The sequence below is a fragment of the Petromyzon marinus genome, chromosome 66 (genome assembly GCF_048934315.1).
Source record: "Petromyzon marinus isolate PM22_M1 ecotype Great Lakes invasive population chromosome 66, UKy_Petmar_22M1.pri1.0, whole genome shotgun sequence".
Classification (NCBI taxonomy): Eukaryota; Metazoa; Chordata; class Hyperoartia; order Petromyzontiformes; family Petromyzontidae; genus Petromyzon; species Petromyzon marinus.
In genome coordinates this window covers 9,588,321-9,610,237 of record NC_133732.1, presented here as the reverse complement: position 1 = coordinate 9,610,237, position 21,917 = coordinate 9,588,321, and the positions used below count along the sequence as shown (strand labels likewise).

General features: G+C 54.0%; 2 protein-coding genes across 8 annotated transcripts in view; one reads left to right on the top strand and one right to left on the bottom strand.

Annotated features, from left to right (window-relative positions):
- The first annotated feature begins 2,008 nt into the window (after positions 1-2,008).
- On the top strand, positions 2,009-21,338 carry LOC116956590 (uncharacterized). 4 transcript variants are annotated; one of them, XM_076054640.1, is made up of 7 exons: positions 3,832-4,176; positions 4,225-5,194; positions 7,023-7,250; positions 8,560-8,622; positions 11,999-12,085; positions 13,430-13,663; positions 19,473-21,338. In XM_076054640.1, exons 3-7 carry the CDS (start codon positions 7,103-7,105, stop codon positions 20,342-20,344), a joined length of 1,404 nt encoding a protein of 467 aa, XP_075910755.1. In that variant the 5' UTR covers positions 3,832-4,176; positions 4,225-5,194; positions 7,023-7,102; the 3' UTR covers positions 20,345-21,338. The 4 variants fall into 4 exon arrangements, with proteins under 4 accessions (XP_075910753.1, XP_075910755.1, XP_075910756.1 ...); XM_076054641.1 differs by having other exon boundaries at positions 3,832-4,907; positions 5,087-5,194; XM_076054638.1 differs by lacking the exons at positions 3,832-4,176; positions 4,225-5,194 and adding an exon at positions 2,009-2,489.
- LOC116956677 (uncharacterized) overlaps positions 7,856-21,917 on the bottom strand; it is an 88,779-nt gene continuing 74,717 nt past the window's right edge. Inside the window, exon 5 of one of the 4 annotated variants that reach the window (XR_012930358.1) lies at positions 7,856-7,874. The gene's annotated coding sequence lies outside the window, so the exon portion shown is untranslated. Of the gene's footprint in view, positions 7,875-7,954; positions 7,993-21,917 lie in introns of those variants that run through there. The other 3 variants (XR_012930356.1, XR_012930357.1, XR_012930355.1) reach the window with 3 other exon arrangements.

Below are 21,917 nucleotides of genomic sequence, written 5' to 3'. Positions count from 1 at the left end.
GTGATAATTCAATCGATGACGTCATGCCCGTGCGCGTGCGGTGACGTCATCGCGGCGGTGGTGCCGGGCGAGGTGTTCGCCTTTGAATGGGGAGCGGTCAGCGTCTCGGCGCTACCCGGGGGATCTTTGTCTTTGTAGGTGCTGCACCATCACAGCACTTGCCCCAACAGTCTGCTGAGGCTACACGGGGGATCTTTGTCTTTGTAGGTGCTGCACCATAGCAGCACTTGCCCCTACAGTCTGCTGAGGCTACCCGGGGGATCTTTGTCTTTGTAGGTGCTGCTCCATAACAGCACTTGCCCCTACAGTCTGCTGAGGCTACCCGGGGGATCTTTGTCTTTGTAGGTGCTGCTCCATAACAGCACTTGCCCCTACAGTCTGCTGAGGCTACACGGGGGATCTTTGTCTTTGTAGGTGCTGCTCCATAACAGCACTTTCCCCTACAGTCTGCTGAGGCTACACAGGGGATCTTTGTCTTTGTAGGTGCTGCACCATCACAGCACTTGCCCCAACAGTCTGCTGAGGCTACACGGGGGATCTTTGTCTTTGTAGATGCTACTCGCTAACAGCACTTGCCCCAACAGTCTGCTGAGGCTACCCGGGGGATCTTTGTCTTTGTAGGTGCTGCTCGCTAACAGCACTTGCCCCAACAGTCTGCTGAGGCTACACGGGGGATCTTTGTCTTTGTAGGTGCTGCTCCATCACAGCACTTGCCCCAACAGTCTGCTGAGGCTACACGGGGGATCTTTGTCTTTGTAGGTGCTGCTCGCTAACAGCACTTGCCCCTACAGTCTGCTGAGGCTACCCGGGGGGTTTTTGTAGGTGCTGCTCCATCACAGCACTTGCCCCAGCCGTCTGCTGAGGCTACCCGGGGGATCTTTGTCTTTGTAGGTGCTGCTCCATCACAGCACTTGCCCCAACAGTCTGCTGAGGCTACACGGGGGATCTTTGTCTTTGTAGGTGCTGCTCGCTAACAGCACTTGCCCCTACAGTCTGCTGAGGCTACCCGGGGGATCTTTGTCTTTGTAGGTGCTGCTCCATCACAGCACTTGCCCCAGCCGTCTGCTGAGGCTACCCGGGGGATCTTTGTCTTTGTAGGTGCTGCTCGCTAACAGCACTTGCCCCAACAGTCTGCTGAGGCTACCCGGGGGATCTTTGTCTTTGTAGGTGCTGCTCGCTAACAGCACTTGCCCCTACAGTCTGCTGAGGCTACCCGGGGGGGATCTTTGTCTTTGTGCACCTTGAGGCTTGCCACGTACAGTGTCAGAAAGGTGCTGCTGGCACGGTCACGTGACACCCTCACCACCCTCACCACCACCCTCACCACCCTCACCACCACCCTCACCACCACCCTAACCACCCTCACCACCACCCTCACCACACTCACCACCACCCTCACCACACTCACCACCACCCTCACCACCCTCACCACCCCCCTCACCACCACCACCCTAACCACCCTCACCACCCCACTCACCACCACCACTTTCACCACCCTCACCACCACACTCACCACCACCCTCACCACCACCACCACCACCCTCACCACAGTCACCACCACACTCACCACCACCCTCACCACACTCACCACCACCCTCACCACCACACTCACCACCACACTCACCACCAACCTCACCACACTCACCAACCGCCTCACCACCACCCTCACCACCACCCTCACCACCCCCCTCACCACCACCCTCACCACCCCCCTCACCACCACCCTCACCACCACACTCACCACCACCCTCACCACACTCACCACCACCCTCACCACCACACTCACCACCACCCTCACCACACTCACCACCACCACCCTCACCACCACCCTCACCACACTCACCACCACCACCCTCACCACCACACTCACCACCACCCTCACCACCACACTCACCACCACCCTCACCCCCCTCACCACCCCCCTCACCACCCTCACCACCACCCTAACCACCCTCACTACCACACTCACCACCACCCTCACCACCACACTCACCACCACCACCACCCTCACCACCACCCTCACCACCCTCACCACCACACTCACCACCACACTCACCACCACCACCACCACCCTCACCACCACACTCACCACCACACTCACCACCACCCTCATCACAGTCACCACCACCCTCACCACCACTCACCACCACCACCACACTCACCACCACCACCACCCTCACTACACTCACCACGACCCTCACCACACTCACTACAACACTCACCACAATCACCACCACCACACTCACCACTACTCACACTACCCTCACCCAAGATGGCCGTCGACGCGTCAAGCGCCCACCGGCCACCACTCTCACTCCCTTACTCTCTCTCACACTCTCTCACTCCATCTCCCTCCCCCCTCTCTCTCACTCTCTCTCTCACACTCCCTCACTCCATCTCCCTCCCCCCTCTCTCTCTCTCTCACACTCCCTCACTCCATCTCCCTCCCCCCTCTCTCTCTCAAGCTGTCAATCTGTGCCAGACAAGAGGTGAGCAACAACCAACACAACCACCACCACAACCACCACCAACATAACCACCACCACCACCCACCACAACCACCAACCACCACAACCATCACCACCCACCACCACAACCACCCACCACCACCCATCATTAACCACCACCACAACCACCACCACCCACCACCACAACCACCAACCACCCACCACCAACCACCACCAACCACCACCACTACAACCACCCACCAACACCACCACTAACCACCACAACCATCACCGTCGTTCAACGTCCGTTGGACGTTGCGATCTGGCGCTGTTGGGGGTCTCTATGAGCAGCAGGCAGAACTCCATTACCCAGCTCCCATGTCTCTCTCCACCCACCACCACCCACCCACTCCCTCCACCACCACCCACCCACTCCCCCCACCACCACCACCCACCCACTCTCCCCCCATCACCACCACCCACCCACTCTCAAACATTCACCCACCCACTATCTCCCCACCCACCCTACTCTGCCCCCCCCACCCACTCCACTCTCCCCCCCCACCCACCCCACTCTCCCCCCCCAACTCTCCCCACCCACCCCACTCCCCCCACCCACCCCACTCTCCCCCCCACCCACCCCACTCTCCCCCCCACCCACCCCACCCCCCCACACCCCCCACCCCCCCACTCCCCCCCCACCCACCCCACTCCCCCCCCACCCACCCCACTCTCCCCCCCCACTCTTCCACCCCACCCACCCCACTCTCCACCCCACCCCCCCACTCCCCCCACCCACCCCACTCAGCCCCCCACCCACCCACCCCACTCTCCACCCCACTCCCCCACCCCCCCCACTCCTCCCCCCCCACTCCTCCCCCACCCACCCCACTCTCCCCCCCCACTCCTCCCCCACCCACCCCACTCCCCCCCCACTCCCCCTACCCCACTCTGCCCCCCACCCACCCCACTCTCCCCCCAACTCCCCCCACCCCACTCTCCCCCCCCCACTCCCCCCCACCACTCTCCCCACCCACCCCACTCCCCCCCCCACTCACCCTACCCCACTCTGCCCCCCACCCACCCCACTCCCCCCCCACTCCCCCCCACCCCACTCTCTCCCCCACCACTCTCCCTACCCACTCCCCCTACCCCACTCTGCCCCCCACCCACCCCACTCTCCCCCCACCCACCCCACACCACTCTCCCCCCCCCACTCTCCCCCACCACTCTCCCCACCCACCCACTCCCCCCACCCCACTCTCCACCCCACCCACCAACCCCACTCTCCCCCTCCACTCCCCCCCACCACTCTCCCCACCCACCCACCCCACTCTCCACCCCACCCACCCACCCCACTCCCCCCCACCACTCTCCCCACCCACCCCACTCTCCCCTAGCAGCAGCAGCACCGCTCCCCTTTGTGTGCGCTCTCTGCTCCTCGCTCTCGTCGAGTTTGCCATGGAGGAGGGGGGCTCGTGCAGCGAAACGTCGGCCGTGATACTCGGAGCCCGCGGGTCTTGCCTTTAAAGCCGCGGGTTTATTTAGAACACCGCACACGCAGGGAGAGTCGTGGTAGCTGTTGTAGGTTTTGTTGTTGTTGTTGCTGCTGCTGCGTGGTTTATATATACATGTGTGTGTGCGCGTGTGCTAAGTGTGCTTCTGCACACTTAGCAGGCAGTAGCAGCAGGCAGTAGCAGCAGGCAGTAGCAGTAGCAGTCAGTAGCAGGCAACAGCAGCAGCAGCAGGCACTAGCAGCAGCAGCAGGCAGTAGCAGGCAACAGCAGGCAGTAGCAGGCAGCAGAAGGCAGCAGCAGGCAGCATAAGGCAGCAGTAGCAGCAGCAGGCAGTAGCAGCAGCAGGCAGCAGCAGGCAGTAGCAGGCAGTAGCAGCAGTAGCAGGCAGTAGCAGGCAGCAGCAGGCAGTAGCAGGCAGTAGCAGGCAGCAGCAGGCAGTAGCAGCAGCAGGCAGCAGCAGGCAGTAGCAGGCAGTAGCAGCAGGCAGTAGCAGCAGCAGGCAGTAGCAGGCAGTAGCAGGCAGTAGCAGCAGGCAGTAGCAGCAGCAGGCAGTAGCAGGCAGCAGCAGGCAGTAACAGGCAGCAGCAGGCAGCAGCAGGCAGTAGCAGGCAGTAGCAGGCAGCAGCAGGCAGCAGCAGGCAGTAGCAGCAGCAGGCAGCAGCAGGCAGTAGCAGGCAGCAGCAGGCAGTAGCAGCAGGCAGTAGCAGCAGCAGGCAGTAGCAGGCAGCAGCAGGCAGTAACAGGCAGTAGCAGGCAGTAGCAGGCAGCAGCAGGCAGTAGCAGCAGGCAGTAGCAGGCAGTAGCAGGCAGCAGCAGGCAGTAGCAGGCAGTAGCAGCAGCAGGCAGTTGCAGGCAGTAGCAGGCAGCAGCAGCAGGCAGTAGCAGCAGCAGGCAGTAGCAGGCAGTAGCAGGCAGCAGCAGCAGGCAGTAGCAGCAGCAGGCAGTAGCAGCAGGCAGTAGCAGCAGCAGGCAGTAGCAGGCAGCAGCAGGCAGTAACAGGCAGTAGCAGGCAGCAGCAGGCAGTAGCAGGCAGTAGCAGGCAGCAGCAGGCAGTAGCAGCAGGCAGCAGCAGGCAGCAGCAGCAGGCAGTAGCAGGCAGCAGGCAGCAGCAGGCAGTAGCAGGCAGCAGGCAGTAGCAGGTAGTAAGCAGGTAGTAGTAGGCAGCAGGCAGTGGTAGAATAATTCGCGGCTAGTTCTGCAAGGTCTACTTCAGTGGGGCCACGCGTGCGGGTAAAGTCACGCACAGACACACACACACAGACACATACACACAGACACACACACAGACACGCACACACACAGACACATACAGACACACAGACACACACAGACACACACACGCACACACACAGACACACAGACACACACACAGACACACACAGACATACAGACACACACACAGACACACACACAGACACACACAGACACACAGACACACACACGCACACACACAGACACACACACAGACACATACAGACACACACACAGACACGCACACACACAGACACACACACAGACACACACACACACAGACACACACGCACACACACAGACACACACACAGACACATACAGACACACACACAGACACGCACACAGACACACACACACAGACACACACACAGACACACACAGACATACAGACACACAGAGACACACAGACACACACACAGACACACACAGACATACAGACACACAGACACACACACGCGCGCGCATCCGGTGCGTTAATGTCGAGTGCTTTCGAGGATTTGTTTGCTTCGTTGATAGAACAACAACAACTTCTAACTAACTACTCACTGTCTTCTAACTAACTACTCACTAACTTCTCGCTAACTATTCACTAACTTCAAACTACCAACGAATCGTAATAATCCCACACGTTTGTTTGTTGTTGGGAGAGAGAGAAAAAAATAATCTCAATGTAAAAAAATCCATTGTTGGTTGTTGTTGTGGGGAGTTTGTGATGTCTCAAAACAAAAATTCTGACCGACGATGAAACAAAAGGAGAGAGCGGCGAGTGGTGATGGGTCGGGGCCGGCTCGGTCATGGAGGCCGAGTCCGCCACGTGGTGGTGCGTCACGCGCCACGTGGTGGTGCGTCACGCGCCACGTGCTGGTGCGTCACGCGCCACCTGGTGGTGCGTCACGCGCCACGTGCTGGTGCGTCACGCGCCACCTGGTGGTGCGTCACGCGCCACGTGGTGGTGCACCTCGCACCCCCCTGTGGAGCATCTCGGGAGTGCGAGACGCACCACCAGGGGGTGCAACCGTTGCAACCGTTGCAACCGTTGCAACTGCTTCTTTCGGTTGCAAGTCTTCTGTTTGAGCTGAGCGTGTCGCGCGTTCCAACAATTGCAACTGTTTCATTTGGTTACAGCCGGTTCATCAAATGTTCTTCAACCGTTGCAACTGTTTCCATTTTTCCTGTTTCAATCGTTGCAACTGCTTCATTGCGTCGCAGTGGTTTCATTTCTTGCCCAGTTGCTTCAGTTGCAAGTCTTCCTTTTGGTTGCAGCTGCGTCATCAACTGCCTCATCAACCGCTGCAACCGATTCAATCGTTCCGACTGCTTTGTTTCGGCTGCCAATTGCCCCGGAAGTCTGTCACAGGCTACACGGGGGATCTTTGTCTTTGTGTGTTCACGGGCTCTGCTGCTACTCGCTACTAACAGCACTTGCCCCTACAGTCTGTCGCAGGCTACACGGGGGAGCTTTGTCTTTGTGTGTTCATGGTGCTGCTGCTACTCGCTACTAACAGCACTTGCCCCGGCAGTCTGTCGCAGGCTACACGGGGGAGCTTTGTCTTTGTGTGTTCACAGGCGCTGCTACTCGTCGCAGGCTCCCAAGCTCCGCTAACCAACGCTGTCCGCCTAAGCTACCCCCCACACCCCCCCCCACCCCCACCCACCCACAGAGTCAACTCTTCGCCCGACGGGGACGAGTAGCCCATTCCGCCGTCGTCCCACCCCCCCCCCCCAGCAACCGCCCCACCTCGACCACACGCCAACACACACGTGACCCCACCCTGACCCCCGACCATGTGTCCGTCCGCACGCAGGTGGGGCGGTAGGGGCGAGAGCGAGCGGACGAGGCGCGGGGCCCTCGCGGCGCGGCGAGGCTCTCGCGTCCAGAGCGGGCATGGAGGCCGGAGCGTCCAAGCACGGCTACGGACACAAACGCTCGCACAGGAAGAAGAAGCAGCAGCAGCAGCAGCAGCGGACCGAGGAGCGGAGTCGCTACGATCCTCGGCCCGGCATGGGGATGCACTACGACAACCTGGCAGTCAGTAGGTTGGGGGCATGACCTCGTAAGGTCTCTGTGTGTGCGTCTTGTGTGTGTGCCTCTGTGGGTGTCTCTGTGTGTCTGTGTGTGTGTCTGTGTGTGTCTGTGTGTGTGTCTTGTGTGGGTCACTGTGGGTCTCTGTGTGTCTGTGTGTGTGTCTTGTGTGGGTCACTGTGGGTCTCTGTGTGTCTGTGTGTGTGTCTTGTGTGGGTCACTGTGGGTCTCTGTGGGTCTCTGTGGGTCTGTGTGTGTGTACGTTGGGTGTCTGTGGGTCTCTGCGGGTCTGTGTGTGTCTGTGTGTGTGTCTTGTGTGTGTCTCTGTGGGTCTCTGTGTGTTTGTGTGTGTGTCTTGTGTGTGTCTCTGTGGGTCTCTGTGGGTCTCTGTGTGTGTACGTTGGGTGTGTGTGGGTCTCTGTGGGTCTCTGTGGGTCTGGTTATCTGTGGGTCTCTGTGGGTCTCTGTGGGTCTGGGTGTCTGTGGGTGTCTGTGGGTCTCTGTGGGTCTGGGTGTGTGTGGGTCTCTGTGGGTCTCTGTGGGTCTCTGTGGGTCTGGGTGTCTGTGGGTCTCTGTGGGTCTCTGTGGGTCTGGGTGTCTGTGGGTCTCTGTGGGTCTGGGTGTCTGTGGGTCTCTGTGGGTCTCTGTGGGTCTCTGTGGGTCTCTGTGGGTCTGGGTGTCTGTGGGTCTCTGTGGGTCTAGTTGTCTGTGGGTCTGGGTCTCTGTGGGTCTCTGTGGGTCTCTGTGGGTCTCTGTGGGTCTGGGTGTCTGTGGGTCTCTGTGGGTCTGGTTGTCTGTGGGTCTCTGTGGGTCTGGGTGTCTGTGGAACGCGTGGCGTTCTAACGGCGAGTGTTCCGCCGTTCTTTCGCCGATAAGAAGACGTCATCATCATTATCACCGTCGCCGTGATCAGTGTGTGAGCGTGAGGACTGCCACAACATTTGATACCCTTGGGTTGGGTTTGACAGAAGGATGATGACGATGATGATGATGACGATGATGATGATGATGATGACGATGGTGATGATGACGACGATGGTGACGACGACGACGACGATGATGACGACGATGACGATGATGATGACGACGATGATGACGACGATGACAACGATGATGATGACGATGATGACAACAATGATGACGACGACGATGACGACGACGATGATGACGACGACGACGACGATGACGACGACGACGATGACGACGACGACGATGATGACGACGATGACGATGACGACGATGACGATGATGACGACGACGATGATGACGACGACGACGACGATGATGATGATGATGTATCCTTTGTCTCCCTTTTGCAGACAACTGCGTGGATTCGAACGCAGCCTATCAGCAGTGCTGGCTCAGCCCTCCGGTGACGCAAGGTGGTGCCTGCAGCTACCTGCCTTGCGAAACAGCACCACACGCACACACAAACAACAACAACAACAGCAGTCGGTTGACGTCATCACAGCGCTCGTCCCAGGCTAGGTGCATTTTGATGCCGCGTGAAGTATTGAACGCCCATCGGCAGGAGGTCACGGGACAGACCCATCAGGTGCCGTGGGTTGACTGACAAAGACAAAGATCCGCCGTGTAGCCTGTAACAGACCGTTGGGGCAAGTGCTGTTAGCGAGCACCTATGAAGGCCGGCACGGCACACGAGGGGGTGGGTGGCCAGCACCACGCCCGGCCGTCTTTGTCTCCCCGGTGGCGATCTTTACACACCACACCAGGTACTCATTTGAGTCAACCTAGGGGAGGCCCAGGACCGGTTCAAATAATCGTCACTGGTGAGCGGGCATCGAACTCAGGTTGCCAGGTTCATAGCGCAGCATAGCGCTAACCGCTCCAAACTGACACTACACACACAACAAAGACACACACACTACACACACAACAAAGACACACACACACTACACACACAACAAAGACACACACTACACACACAACAAAGACACACACACTACACACACACAACAAAGACACACACACTACACACACAACAAAGACACACACACTACACACACAACAAAGACACACACTACACACACAACAAAGACACACACACTACACACACACAACAAAGACACACACACACTACACACACAACAAAGACACACACACACACTACACACACAACAAAGACACACACACACACTACACACACAACAAAGACACACACACACTACACACACAACAAAGACACACACACACACTACACACACAACAAAGACACACACACACACTACACAACAAAGACACACACACACTACACAACAAAGACACACACACTACACAACAAAGACACACACACACTACACACACAACAAAGACACACACACTATTCTGGCGAATTGCCCGATGATGCTGGAAGTATTTACCGGCGAAACGTCGTACTCAAACTGTAAATGTGGATTAACTCAACACACCGGTGGGCTGAAGTAGTGAATTATTTGTCTTTTGTCAACGTGACACTTTTCTTTGCTGATTGGCCGTGTCGGGTGGTGGAGGGTTACGACACATTTATAAATAAACGCGATCTAACCCAAAAACCTTTATTATGAATAATATTGGTCGCGAAAGCCTACGTGTTAAACTGACACACACACTACACACACAACAAAGACACACACACACTACACACACAACAAAGACACACACACACACTACACACACAACAAAGACACACACACACTACACACACAACAAAGACACACTACACACACAACAAAGACACACACACACTACACAACAAAGACACACACACACTACACACACAACAAAGACACACACACACTACACACACAACAAAGACACACACTACACACACAACAAAGACACACACACACTACACACGCAACAAAGACACACACACTACACACACAACAAAGACACACACACTACACACACAAAAAAGACACACACACACTACACACACACAACAAAGACACACACTACACACACAACAAAGACACACACTACACACACAACAAAGACACACACACACTACACAGACAACAAAGACACACACACACTACACACACAAAAAAGGCACACACACTACACACACAACAAAGACACACACTACACACACAACAAAGACACACACTACACACACAACAAAGACACACACTACACACACAACAAAGACACACACACTACACACACAACAAAGGCACACACACACCACACACAACAAAGACACACACACACTACACACACAACAAAGACACACACACACTACACACACAACAAAGACACACACACACTACACACGCAACAAAGACACACACTACACACACAACAAAGACGCACACACTACACACACAACAAAGACACACACTACACACACAACAAAGACACACACACTACACACACAACAAAGACACACACACACTACACACGCAACAAAGACACACACTACACACACAACAAAGACGCACACACTACACACACAACAAAGACACACACACACTACACACACAACAAAGACACACTACACACACAACAAAGACACACACTACACACACAACAAGGACACACTACACACACAACAAAGACACACAACAAAGACACACACACACTACACACACAACAAAGACACACACTACACACACAACAAAGACACACACACTACACACACAACAAAGACACACTACACACACAACAAAGACACACACACACTACACACACAACAAAGACACACACACACTACACACACAACAAAGACACACACACTACACACACAACAAAGACACACACACACTACACACACAACAAAGACACACACACACACTACACACACAACAAAGACACACACACACACTACACACAACAAAGACACACACACTACACACACAACAAAGACACACACACTACACACACAACAAAGACACACTACACACACAACAAAGACACACACACACTACACACACAACAAAGACACACACACACTACACACACAACAAAGACACACACACTACACACACAACAAAGACACACACACACACTACACACTCAACAAAGACACACACATACTACACACACAACAAAGACACACACTACACACACAACAAAGACACACACACTACACACACAACAAAGACACACTACACACACAACAAAGACACACACACACTACGCACACAACAAAGACACACACACACACTACACACACAACAAAGACACACACACTACACACACAACAAAGACACACACACACTACACACACAACAAAGACACACACACACACTACACACACAACAAAGACACACACACACACTACACACAACAAAGACACACACACTACACACACAACAAAGACACACACACTACACACACAACAAAGACACACTACACACACAACAAAGACACACACACACTACACACACAACAAAGACACACACACACTACACACACAACAAAGACACACACACTACACACACAACAAAGACACACACACACACTACACACCCAACAAAGACACACACATACTACACACACAACAAAGACACACACTACACACACAACAAAGACACACACATGCACGCACACACATGGCCCCTATGTACGAATATACGTTGGACTTGTTTTTTGAACCACCTCCCCACCAACGCATCCCTCCCCACCGTCCCTCCCCACCATCCCTCCCCACCGTCCCTCCCCACCGTCCCTTCCCACCGTCCCTCCCCACCGTCCCTCCCCACCGACACTCCATAACGAGCGATCGCCTCCGTGCATCTCGCTTGTGACTTTCAGAGATGTCCATCAGCCAGATGTACATCCACAACTCGGCCAGAGGGAAGCAGCGAGCAGCGGCCGTGATGGAAGAGAGCGACTCATCCGGTGGGTGTGCACATCGTGCCACGGTCACTATGAGATGTTGACTACCTCGCCTGGTACGCAGGAGGGCGTGGGTTCGATTCCGACCCTGACAACGCCTGCTGCTGTATATTTGGAGTCTGCGTCTCTCTCTTATCATCATCATCACGGTGGCTAGGAGATGTTGACTACCATGCCTGGTACGCAGGAGGTCGTGGTTTCGATCCTGACGATGCCTGCGGTGGATTTGGAGCTTTGCACGTCTCTCTCTCTCCCCGTGGTCGCGTGGATTTTTTCTCCAGGTCCTTTGGTTTCCCCCCTCCGCGTGCACCATCGGCGTCACCGGTTTCGGAATATTTGCCCGCTGCGATGCATTTCCACGCGATAAGCCACTTCGCCGGGCTATCGTTTGTGGCCAGGTCGCGTCCGAAAAGCGATCTCATTGCTCGGTTGTATCCACGCGCGTTTTCAATCCCGACACGCTGCTTGGGCCGGCGTGCGGCACGCCATCGTTTAAAGACGACATGAACCTGCTCGTGCAGCGCGCTCCCAATGTTGCCAGATCTGGGCGATTGGTATTGGTTAGCTGCGGCAGTTTTCTCGCGCGCGTGACAGAGCACGCTGACACGACGGACGGGCCGACTCATGAAAGGATGCATCACGTTTCCCGGCAACCGACTAAAAACAACGTTTTTAAAAAAAAAATGTTTTACGAAGTTGGGTCCACCTAGCTGCTATGTAGCTGCTCTTTTTCAGAAGTGACCCCGGTGCTATCAGGAACGATAGCCCAACGAGGTGGCCTGTCGTCGTCGTCGTCGTCATCGTCATCATCATCATCACGTGGATATGTATAGCAGCGGACAAATCACTCTAAAACACGTGGTGACGTCGTTTCTAAATTTGGAGGTGAAAAACCGGAGGACCCGGAAGGAAAATCCACTCGACCACGGGGAGAGAGAGAGAGAGACGCAAAACTTCAAATAGCAGGCGTTGTCAGGGTCGAGATGATAGCCACGACCTCCTGTAGACCAGGCGGGGTCGCTAACATCTCCGAGCCACCGTGATGATGATGAGAGAGAGACGCAGACTCCAAATATACAGCAGCAGGCATCGTCAGGTTCGGGATCGAACCCACGACCTCCTGCACACCAGGTGAGGGAGTTAACATCTCATAGCCATCGTGATGATGATGAGAGAGAGAGACACAGACTCCAAATCTACAGCAGTAGCAGGCATCGTCGGGTTCGGGATCGAACCCACGACCTCCTGCGCACCAGGCGAGGTCGCTAACATCTCGCCTGGTGCACAATGAGTAGTCTACCCTCGGGCCTGTGCGAGGGTTTCACTCGTCTGCCGTCCACCCGACAGACATGGACGAGAGCTACGATGACAACGACTACGACCCACACCCCGAGGTGGCCGTGAACTCCCACCACGCGGGGGGGCGAGCCGTCCCCTCCCACGGCTGGATCAAGGACGAGGAGGAGGAGGAGGAAGAAGAAGAGGAGGAGGAGCTGGAGGAGGAGGAGGAGCTGGAGGAGGAGGAGGGGGAAGAGGAGGGGGAAGAAGAGGAGGACGACGAGGAGGAGAGCAGCAGCGAGGGTGAGAGTCGGTGACGCTGTCCGGGAGATGGAGTTTGGGAAACTCTCTTGAGGCTCACAATGCGGAGGTCGCCGCGTCTGTCGCACGCCGCTTACAGACGCGCTGCTCCTGCGGCCGTCTGGAACGCTCTCTTCCTGCCGATATAAGGGAGAAGCTGCTGGGAGCTACACCACTTTGAAAGCATCGTCATCTCGATGTAATTTAATCTGGCTGTCGCCTGATGATGCTGCTTGTGATTACTGGCGAGATGTCGTACTCAGATTGTGAATGTTGTTGTGGGTTTACTCTCCAACACACAAGCGGCTAGTGCTGTACTAGTAATGCACTGATTGTGATTGTACTCAGTACTCAGATTGTAAATGTTGTTGTGGGTTTACTCTCCAACACACAAGCGGTTAGTGCTGTACTAGTAACGCACTGATTGTGATTGTACTCAGTACTCAGATTGTGAATGTTGTAGTGGGTTTACTCTCCAACACACAAGCGGTTAGTGCTGTACTAGTAACGCACTGATTGTGATTGTACTCAGTACTCAGATTGTGAATGTTGTAGTGGGTTTACTCTCCAACACACAAGCGGTTAGTGCTGTACTAGTAACGCACTGATTGTGATTGTACTCAGTACTCAGATTGTAAATGTTGTAGTGGGTTTACTCTCCAACACACAAGCGGTTAGTGCTGTACTAGTAACGCACTGATTGTGATTGTACTCAGTACTCAGATTGTAAATGTTGTTGTGGGTTTACTCTCCAACACACAAGCGGTTAGTGCTGTACTAGTAACGCACTGATTGTGATTGTACTCAGTACTCAGATTGTGAATGTTGTAGTGGGTTTACTCTCCAACACACAAGCGGTTAGTGCTGTACTAGTAACGCACTGATTGTGATTGTACTCAGTACTCAGATTGTGAATGTTGTAGTGGGTTTACTCTCCAACACACAAGCGGTTAGTGCTGTACTAGTAACGCACTGATTGTGATTGTACTGAGTACTCAGATTGTAAATGTTGTAGTGGGTTTACTCTCCAACACACAAGCGGTTAGTGCTGTACTAGTAACGCACTGATTGTGATTGTACTCAGTACTCAGATTGTGAATGTTGTAGTGGGTTTACTCTCCAACACACAAGCGGTTAGTGCTGTACTAGTAACGCACTGATTGTGATTGTACTCAGTACTCAGATTGTGAATGTTGTAGTGGGTTTACTCTCCAACACACAAGCGGCTAGTGCTGTACTAGTAACGCACTGATTGTGATTGTACTCAGTACTCAGATTGTAAATGTTGTAGTGGGTTTACTCTCCAACACACAAGCGGCTAGTGCTGTACTAGTAACGCACTGATTGTGATTGTACTGAGTACTCAGATTGTAAATGTTGTAGTGGGTTTACTCTCCAACACACAAGCGGCTAGTGCTGTACTAGTAACGCACTGATTGTGATTGCACTCAGTACTCAGATTGTAAATGTTGTAGTGGGTTTACTCTCCAACACACAAGCGGTTAGTGCTGTACTAGTAACGCACTGATTGTGATTGTACTCAGTACTCAGATTGTAAATGTCGTGGATTTGCTCTCCAACACACAAGCGGCTAGTGCTGTACTGGTAACGAATTGGCCACGTTCTGTTCACGTGACACACCCCTTACTGATTGGCTGTGTCGGGTGGTGGCGGGTTTAACGACACAACATTTATATTCACGCGATCTAACCCCAACAAAAATGCCTACGTGTTAAACTGAGCGGGGCGTTGGGGGGAGGGGGGGGGGCGCGGGGTGGTGTCTGCTCGGTGACACCGCTGCGCCGTCACTCATTCCCACGGCTCCGCCAGCACCAACACGTGGGGGGATCGATCCCCCACGTGTCGGCCTGCGATCAGCACGACGCCGCTGATCGCAGGGTGCCACGAGAGCACGTCCGGCACGACGGCGGATAGCCCCCCCCCCCCGCACCGTACATCGCCGGCGAGCGGGGATAACGCACGAGCCTCAACCCTCCGCCGTCGGTCGTCTTCTGCGTGACGACAACAACAACAACAACAAAATCGTCTCGATTTAAAGCTTTCGTGACTGCAATGATTCATCTTCTTTGGTTCTTTCGGTAAAGTCACGTAGAATGAGAATAAAATAATAAATTGATAAAATAAAATAACACAATAATATTCTCACGACGTTTCGGCCACAACACAAGCGGCCTTCATCAGGTGAAGGGACGAGACTGTCTGGTAGGACAGCGCTGGAGTGAAAGAGCCACGTTCAGATCACGGCCTTTAAGCCTCAACTTTAGCACCACGGATAGCTACGGTCGGAACAGAGGAGGGGGAGAGAGACAGCTTAGAGTCGCGGCATCTCTTCAGAAAGGTGAGAGACTCGATTAGTTGAGCCTTCTTATCCCGGAGTCTGTTGAATGATCTTAAGGATGTGTGGAATCCCTCCCCGTAGAGGCGGTTAAATTTCGATTTAAAGCTTTCGTGACTGCAATGATTCATCTTCTTTGGTTCTTAGAGTCGCGGTATCTCTTCAGAAAGGTGAGAGACTCGATTAGTTGAGCCTTCTTATCCCGGAGTCTGTTGAATGATCTTAACGATGTGTGGAATCCCTCCCCGTAGAGGCGGTTAAATTTCGATTTAAAGGCCGTGATCTGAACGTGGCTCTTTCACTCCAGCGCTGTCCTACCAGACAGTCTCGTCCCTTCACCTGATGAAGGCCGCTTGTGTTGTGGCCGAAACGTCGTGAGAATATTATTGTGTTATTTTATTTTATCAATTTATTATTTTATTCTCATTCTACGTGACTTTACCGAAAGAACCAAAGAAGAAAACAAAATCGTCATTTTTTTTTTACTTCTTCCGCAGACCGCTGCACTTCTGTTCGGCGGTCCTTGGAGATATACAAACTTCCGCTCTCTGTTCCCAACTAACGTCTGTGTCCATTCCCCTTCCATCGGATTTACGCCCCAATCCCGGCTTAATGGCAATTCCATTCATTAAGTCCCCCACCATCACGACAGCCAAAACTCGCCTCTTGGATCGTTGAGTTCTTGACCATCCCATAGTTCACGGGGGTCCCTTCCAGAGCCCTGCCTTCCTCCCCCCCCCCACCTCAATCGCTTGCCCTCCCGTTGTTCTGTCGGCCTTCTCAGCCGCGTATTTTGACGCTCGCAGCGTTCCCGGCACTTTTTGTAATGGCGGCGGTCACCCCGGCCGCTTTGGAAGAAAACAAAACCGCCAGATGTCTTGGTCCCCCCCACCAGCCCGCCCCCCCCCCCCCCCACCCAGGGTACACATTTTATGTTTTGCGTCCAATCCCTCAAGTTCCTCACTCGATGCTCCGTGGCCTGTCGACCTCGCCAGCATCGACCCCCACCCACACTCCGCTTTCCGTCGGGAGTCGTGGGCTGCTCGTGCCAGGGTGACCCCGGCGACCCCAGTGACCCCAGCGACCCCGGTGACCCCAGCGACCCCGGTGGCCCCAGCGACCCCAGTGACCCCAGCGACCCCAGTGACCCCAGCGACCCCAGTGACCCCAGCGACCCCGGCGACCGCGGTCGCTGCAAGCGTGCGGCGGGGGGGGCAAGCGAGCGCTCTGGCACCGATAGACCCCCAGCGATGGCGTTTTTTGAGAAACCGTTGGCCAGTAGGGGGCACGCGGGGGGGGGGCACGCGGGGGGGGGGCACACGGGGGGGGGGGAACACGCGGGGGGGGGGTCCCTCCTTGAGCGACGGGAACACTCCGCGGGGGATTTGTGGACTTCGCCTTGGGGTGGTCTCGCCCCAGTTTGCCGGATGAACGTTGAGATGTATAAGGCGCACGGGGCGATCAATACGTTCTGGATTGGTCTGTAATAAGGTAGGGCACTGATAAGGGGTTCACAGGTTTGTAGTAGTGTAGTGTATAGTGTAGTGTATAGTGTAGTGTATAGTGTAGTGTATAGTGTAGTGTATAGTAGTGTAGTGTGTAGTGGTGTAGTGTATAGTAGTGTAGTGTGTAGTGGTGTAGTGTATAGTTTAGTGTATAGTAGCGTAGTGTATAGTGGTGTAGTGTATAGTTTAGTGTATAGTAGCGTAGTGTATAGTGGTGTAGTGTATAGTGTAGTGTATAGTAGCGTAGTGTATAGTGGTGTAGTGTATAGTGTATTGTATAGTAGCGTAATGTGTATATTAGTGTAGTGTATAGTAGTGTAGTGGATAGTGGCGTAGTGTATAGTGTAGTGTATAGTAGTGTAGTGTATAGTGGTGTAGTGTATAGTGTATTGTATAGTAGCGTAATGTGTATATTAGTGTAGTGTATAGTAGTGTAGTGTATAGTGGTGTAGTGTATAGTTTAGTGTATAGTAGCGTAGTGTATAGTGGTGTAGTGTATAGTGTAGTGTATAGTAGCGTAGTGTATAGTGGTGTAGTGTATAGTGTATTGTATAGTAGCGTAATGTGTATATTAGTGTAGTGTATAGTAGTGTAGTGGATAGTGGCGTAGTGTATAGTGTAGTGTATAGTAGTGTAGTGTATAGTAGTGTAGTGTATATTGTAGTGTATAGTAGTGTAGTGTATAGTAGTTTAGTGTATAGTAGCGTAGCTGTCAACCCATACGGTTTACTCCATATTCTTGTGCAGGGAAATTGAGTTTTCAGGTTCATTCGGCGTACAGCCGTTTCAATACGTGCAAAAATAACAATGTGTCTCTTTTTGATTTAAAGCTTTCGTGACTGCAGGGATTCATATTCTTTGTTTTTTCTGTAAAGTCACGTAGAAGGGAAACAATAAAATAATAAAAATATAAAACAATACATTTCTAATAATAAACAATAAAATTATCATGACGTTTCGACTGCAACACAAGCAATCATCATCAGGTGATGAATATGATGATGATTGCTTGTGTGGCAGTCGAACGTCGTGAGAATTGTATTGTTTTATATATTTTTTATTTTATTGTTTCCCTTCTACGTGACTTTACCGAAAGAACCAAGAATATAATGTGTCTCTTTGTGTTTCTCTCCTTGTGATGGCACTTTGTCGGATGAACGTTGAGATTTATAAGGGGCATGGGGTGACCAATAAGTTCAGGATTCGTCTGTGATAAGGCAGGGCACTGATAATGGCTTGACAGGGGTGTTAATGCGAGAACAATTCTGGAATATTCTCAAAAATGGGGCACCTTTAACTGCCACTTAAAAAAACTCGTACATAGCAGTTGTGGAAGTCTATTCAACGTGCAAATACTTTTTAAGTGCCTGGCTTAGAGATCAAAACCATTGTAGCTCTTTAACCGTCTCTGTCAAGTTTTATCTAATTATTAGTCGAAATGGATGTTAACTCCATCATATGCGGGCTTTGTACACTTTGCGCCATTTAGTCACTTTCTTTTTTTAAAGAAATGCGGGCTCCCAACGGCAACCCCTGATTTTAACAATGATGTCTGTGGGAAATTCGAATTCTATTCAAGTGATTCCTGGCTAAGTAGCAGTTCCCAGGAACGCATCCCTTACGCAGAGCTGGGAGCAGGGGCGGAATTCCCGGATAGGCTTGCCGGAAATCGCACAAGCGGAACCGGCACGGAGCAGGGGTCGCCTGTGCGTGTATCGAACACGTTTTCTTACGCTACGTCTCACCGCAAACGTAAACGCAAAGTGTCCTTTTAGCAACGGCCGCTGCTATGCCTCCCTGAATAAAATTGATGCCGTTCCGGTCACGCCCACCCACCCACCCACCCTGCAACTCGCCAGACGTTTCGGAACGCTAGATTGGCAGCGAGAACGTGTCGATACCGATGACAACAAACGTGTCCACGCTGTTTTGGCCGGGCGCGCGTGAGCAGATGACGAGAGCGACGAGGGGCCGCCCGCGCCACGGGCCTACGCGGAGGCCTACGCCGTCGACCCGGCCCCCAAGAGGCAGCAGCCGCAGCGGCAGCAGCCGGCGCAGCAGCAGATGCAGCCGGCGCGGCAGCAACCGCAGCGGCAACAGCCCCAGCGGCAGCAGCCGGTGCGGCAGCAGATGCAGCCGGTGCGGCAGCAGCAGCAGCAGCATCCGCAGCAGCACCAGCAGCAGCAACCGCAGCAGCAACCGCAGCAGCAGCATCAGCCGCAGCAGCAGCAGCAGCAGCAGCGGCAACAGCAGCAGCGGCAGCGTCGGCAGCAGCAGCAGCAGCAGCAGGGGGGGGCGCCCACTCGCGAGAAGCCGCACATGTGCGGCGACTGCGGCAAGAGCTTCACTCACGTGTCCAGCCTCAAGATCCACCGGCGCACGCACACGGGGGAGCGCCCCTACGGCTGCAAGGAGTGCACCAAGGCCTTCTCCACCGTGTCGAGCCTCAAGATCCACTTCCGCACGCACACGGGCGAGCGTCCGTACGCGTGCGACGAGTGCGGCAAGAGCTTCTCGCAGATCAACACGCTGAAGAACCACCACCGCACGCACACGGGCGAGAAGCCCTTCCTGTGCACGGACTGCGGCAAGTGCTTCACCAACATGTCGGGCCTGAAGACCCACCGGCGCACGCACACGGGCGAGAAGCCCTTCGCCTGCGTCGACTGCGGCAAGTGCTTCTCGCAGGCCAACGGCCTCAAGGACCACCGGCGCACGCACACGGGCGAGCGGCCCTTCGCGTGCCTCGAGTGCGGCAAGGCCTTCTCCAACGTGTCGGCGCGCAAGATGCACATGCGCACGCACAACAAGATCCGCGCCTAGACTCGGCGGGGGGGGTGGGGGGGGGTAGCGACAGCGCAAGGCGTGTCGGGGCGGGCTCCCTCCGGGTCGGTTGCATTAATTCGAATTTCCCCGCTCCACCGTAAGAATCGCCGGGCGGCTTCCAACGGTCTCCGCAGTGCGACCCGGCGCAGCGACGAGAGGAGGAGTGCATCGAGCGGCGAGTTTTATCTACACCGGTGGTTCTCAACCGGGGAAGAGGGCGAGGGGGGGGGGCATCCGCGTACTCTCCGTGGGGGAGGGGGGGGGGTACACGTGGCAATGTCCCAGCGGGGAGGTTTGTCGAGGGGTGATTTATAAATGTGTGAAGTGACGTCGAACGTGAGCGTCATTGGGGAACAATGACGTTGGATGTTTCTGCCAGGGTAAAATAACAACGTATGAAAAAACAGAATGGGTCTTTACCCTTACTGGCAATGAAACAGGAGTTGTGTTAAGATGTTCAAACACCAAAAAGAAACATTTTGCAAGGAATCAAGTTACTGCATTAGCCCCACGCGGTACTTGTGGTGAACATGCAAACTAAAACACGCTCTGATAATAAATGGCATTGTCTTGGAAACTGATTGGCTGACACCAGAGAGGGCCTTTCCTATGGCCTCATCTCACCGCCAGCGTCAGACGAGAGAACAGCGCCAAAGGGCGGACAGTTTTATCGTAGGTCCCATGAGGTTTTGTCGTAGTTAAAATAACTATGATAAAATGTAAACCCACACAGTAACCTAGAAACGCCACTGAAAGACTTTTTTAAACTCACTGATCGTAAAACAATGCAGGTCTTCAAGGGTTACCGGCCACCGTGGTCACACGACGTCACACTCGCAGAGCGTCCGTTGAATTTCGTTTTTTATCCGCTTGCAGTTACCGGCACCTGGTTGGGGTTTCCCTCGCAAAATTGACAATCGGTTAAGACATCGATGTTCATTTTTCACACATTTATGTCTCAGAACCACGTTGGGTCAAGCACGTAGGGGGAGGTGGGGGGGGGGCGGTGTGGGGTGTGCTACTCGGTTGAAATCAAATTCAACAAGGCGGGGGGGGGAGGGTAGAGTCGAGTAGCAACCCACGAGATTGAGAACAACCGCTCACGTAGCCGACTCTCCGAAGCCTTAGCTGTTGTCAATACGGTTAGAGGGCCTTCGTACGCAGGCCCACGTCGGGCAACCAGGCCACTAGGCAGAGCGATGCCGTAGCCGGGCTTTTGGGGGGGGCGCGGGGCGGTTAACCATTCATCAACCACCGCGGTTGCATCTTCCACGCGTGGGTTGCCGGCTGTGTACACAAGTTATCTTCCGAGTGAACGTAGCTACCTTAGGATCGTCACTCCCCAAGCAGTACTGGTGTCGCGACGGGTTCGATCGAGGCCCCCCTTTTTTTAACTGTTACCTTTTTAATACGTCGGGGAAGTCCCCGGGCACCTCGGGGTCTCATGTCGATAGTGCAACGCTCCGCTGGCCTACATGGTATTGCGGAGATATTTTCCAACATGTTATCTTCTGTCATTTATTAAACCTGTCAGGCTTCTAAAATATAATTGAACATTTTAAATTGCAGT

Bases quoted from the DNA above. Each gene is read 5' to 3' on its own strand.
- LOC116956590 (XM_076054638.1), top strand. From the start codon at position 2,273: ATGGCCGTCGACGCGTCAAGCGCCCACCGGCCACCACTCTCACTCCCT. The intron at 2,490-7,022 runs GTGAGCAACAAC...GTCCGCACGCAG, and splicing joins CAATCTGTGCCAGACAAGAG to GTGGGGCGGTAGGGGCGAGA. The intron at 13,664-19,472 runs GTGAGAGTCGGT...GCGCGTGAGCAG, and splicing joins GGAGGAGAGCAGCAGCGAGG to ATGACGAGAGCGACGAGGGG.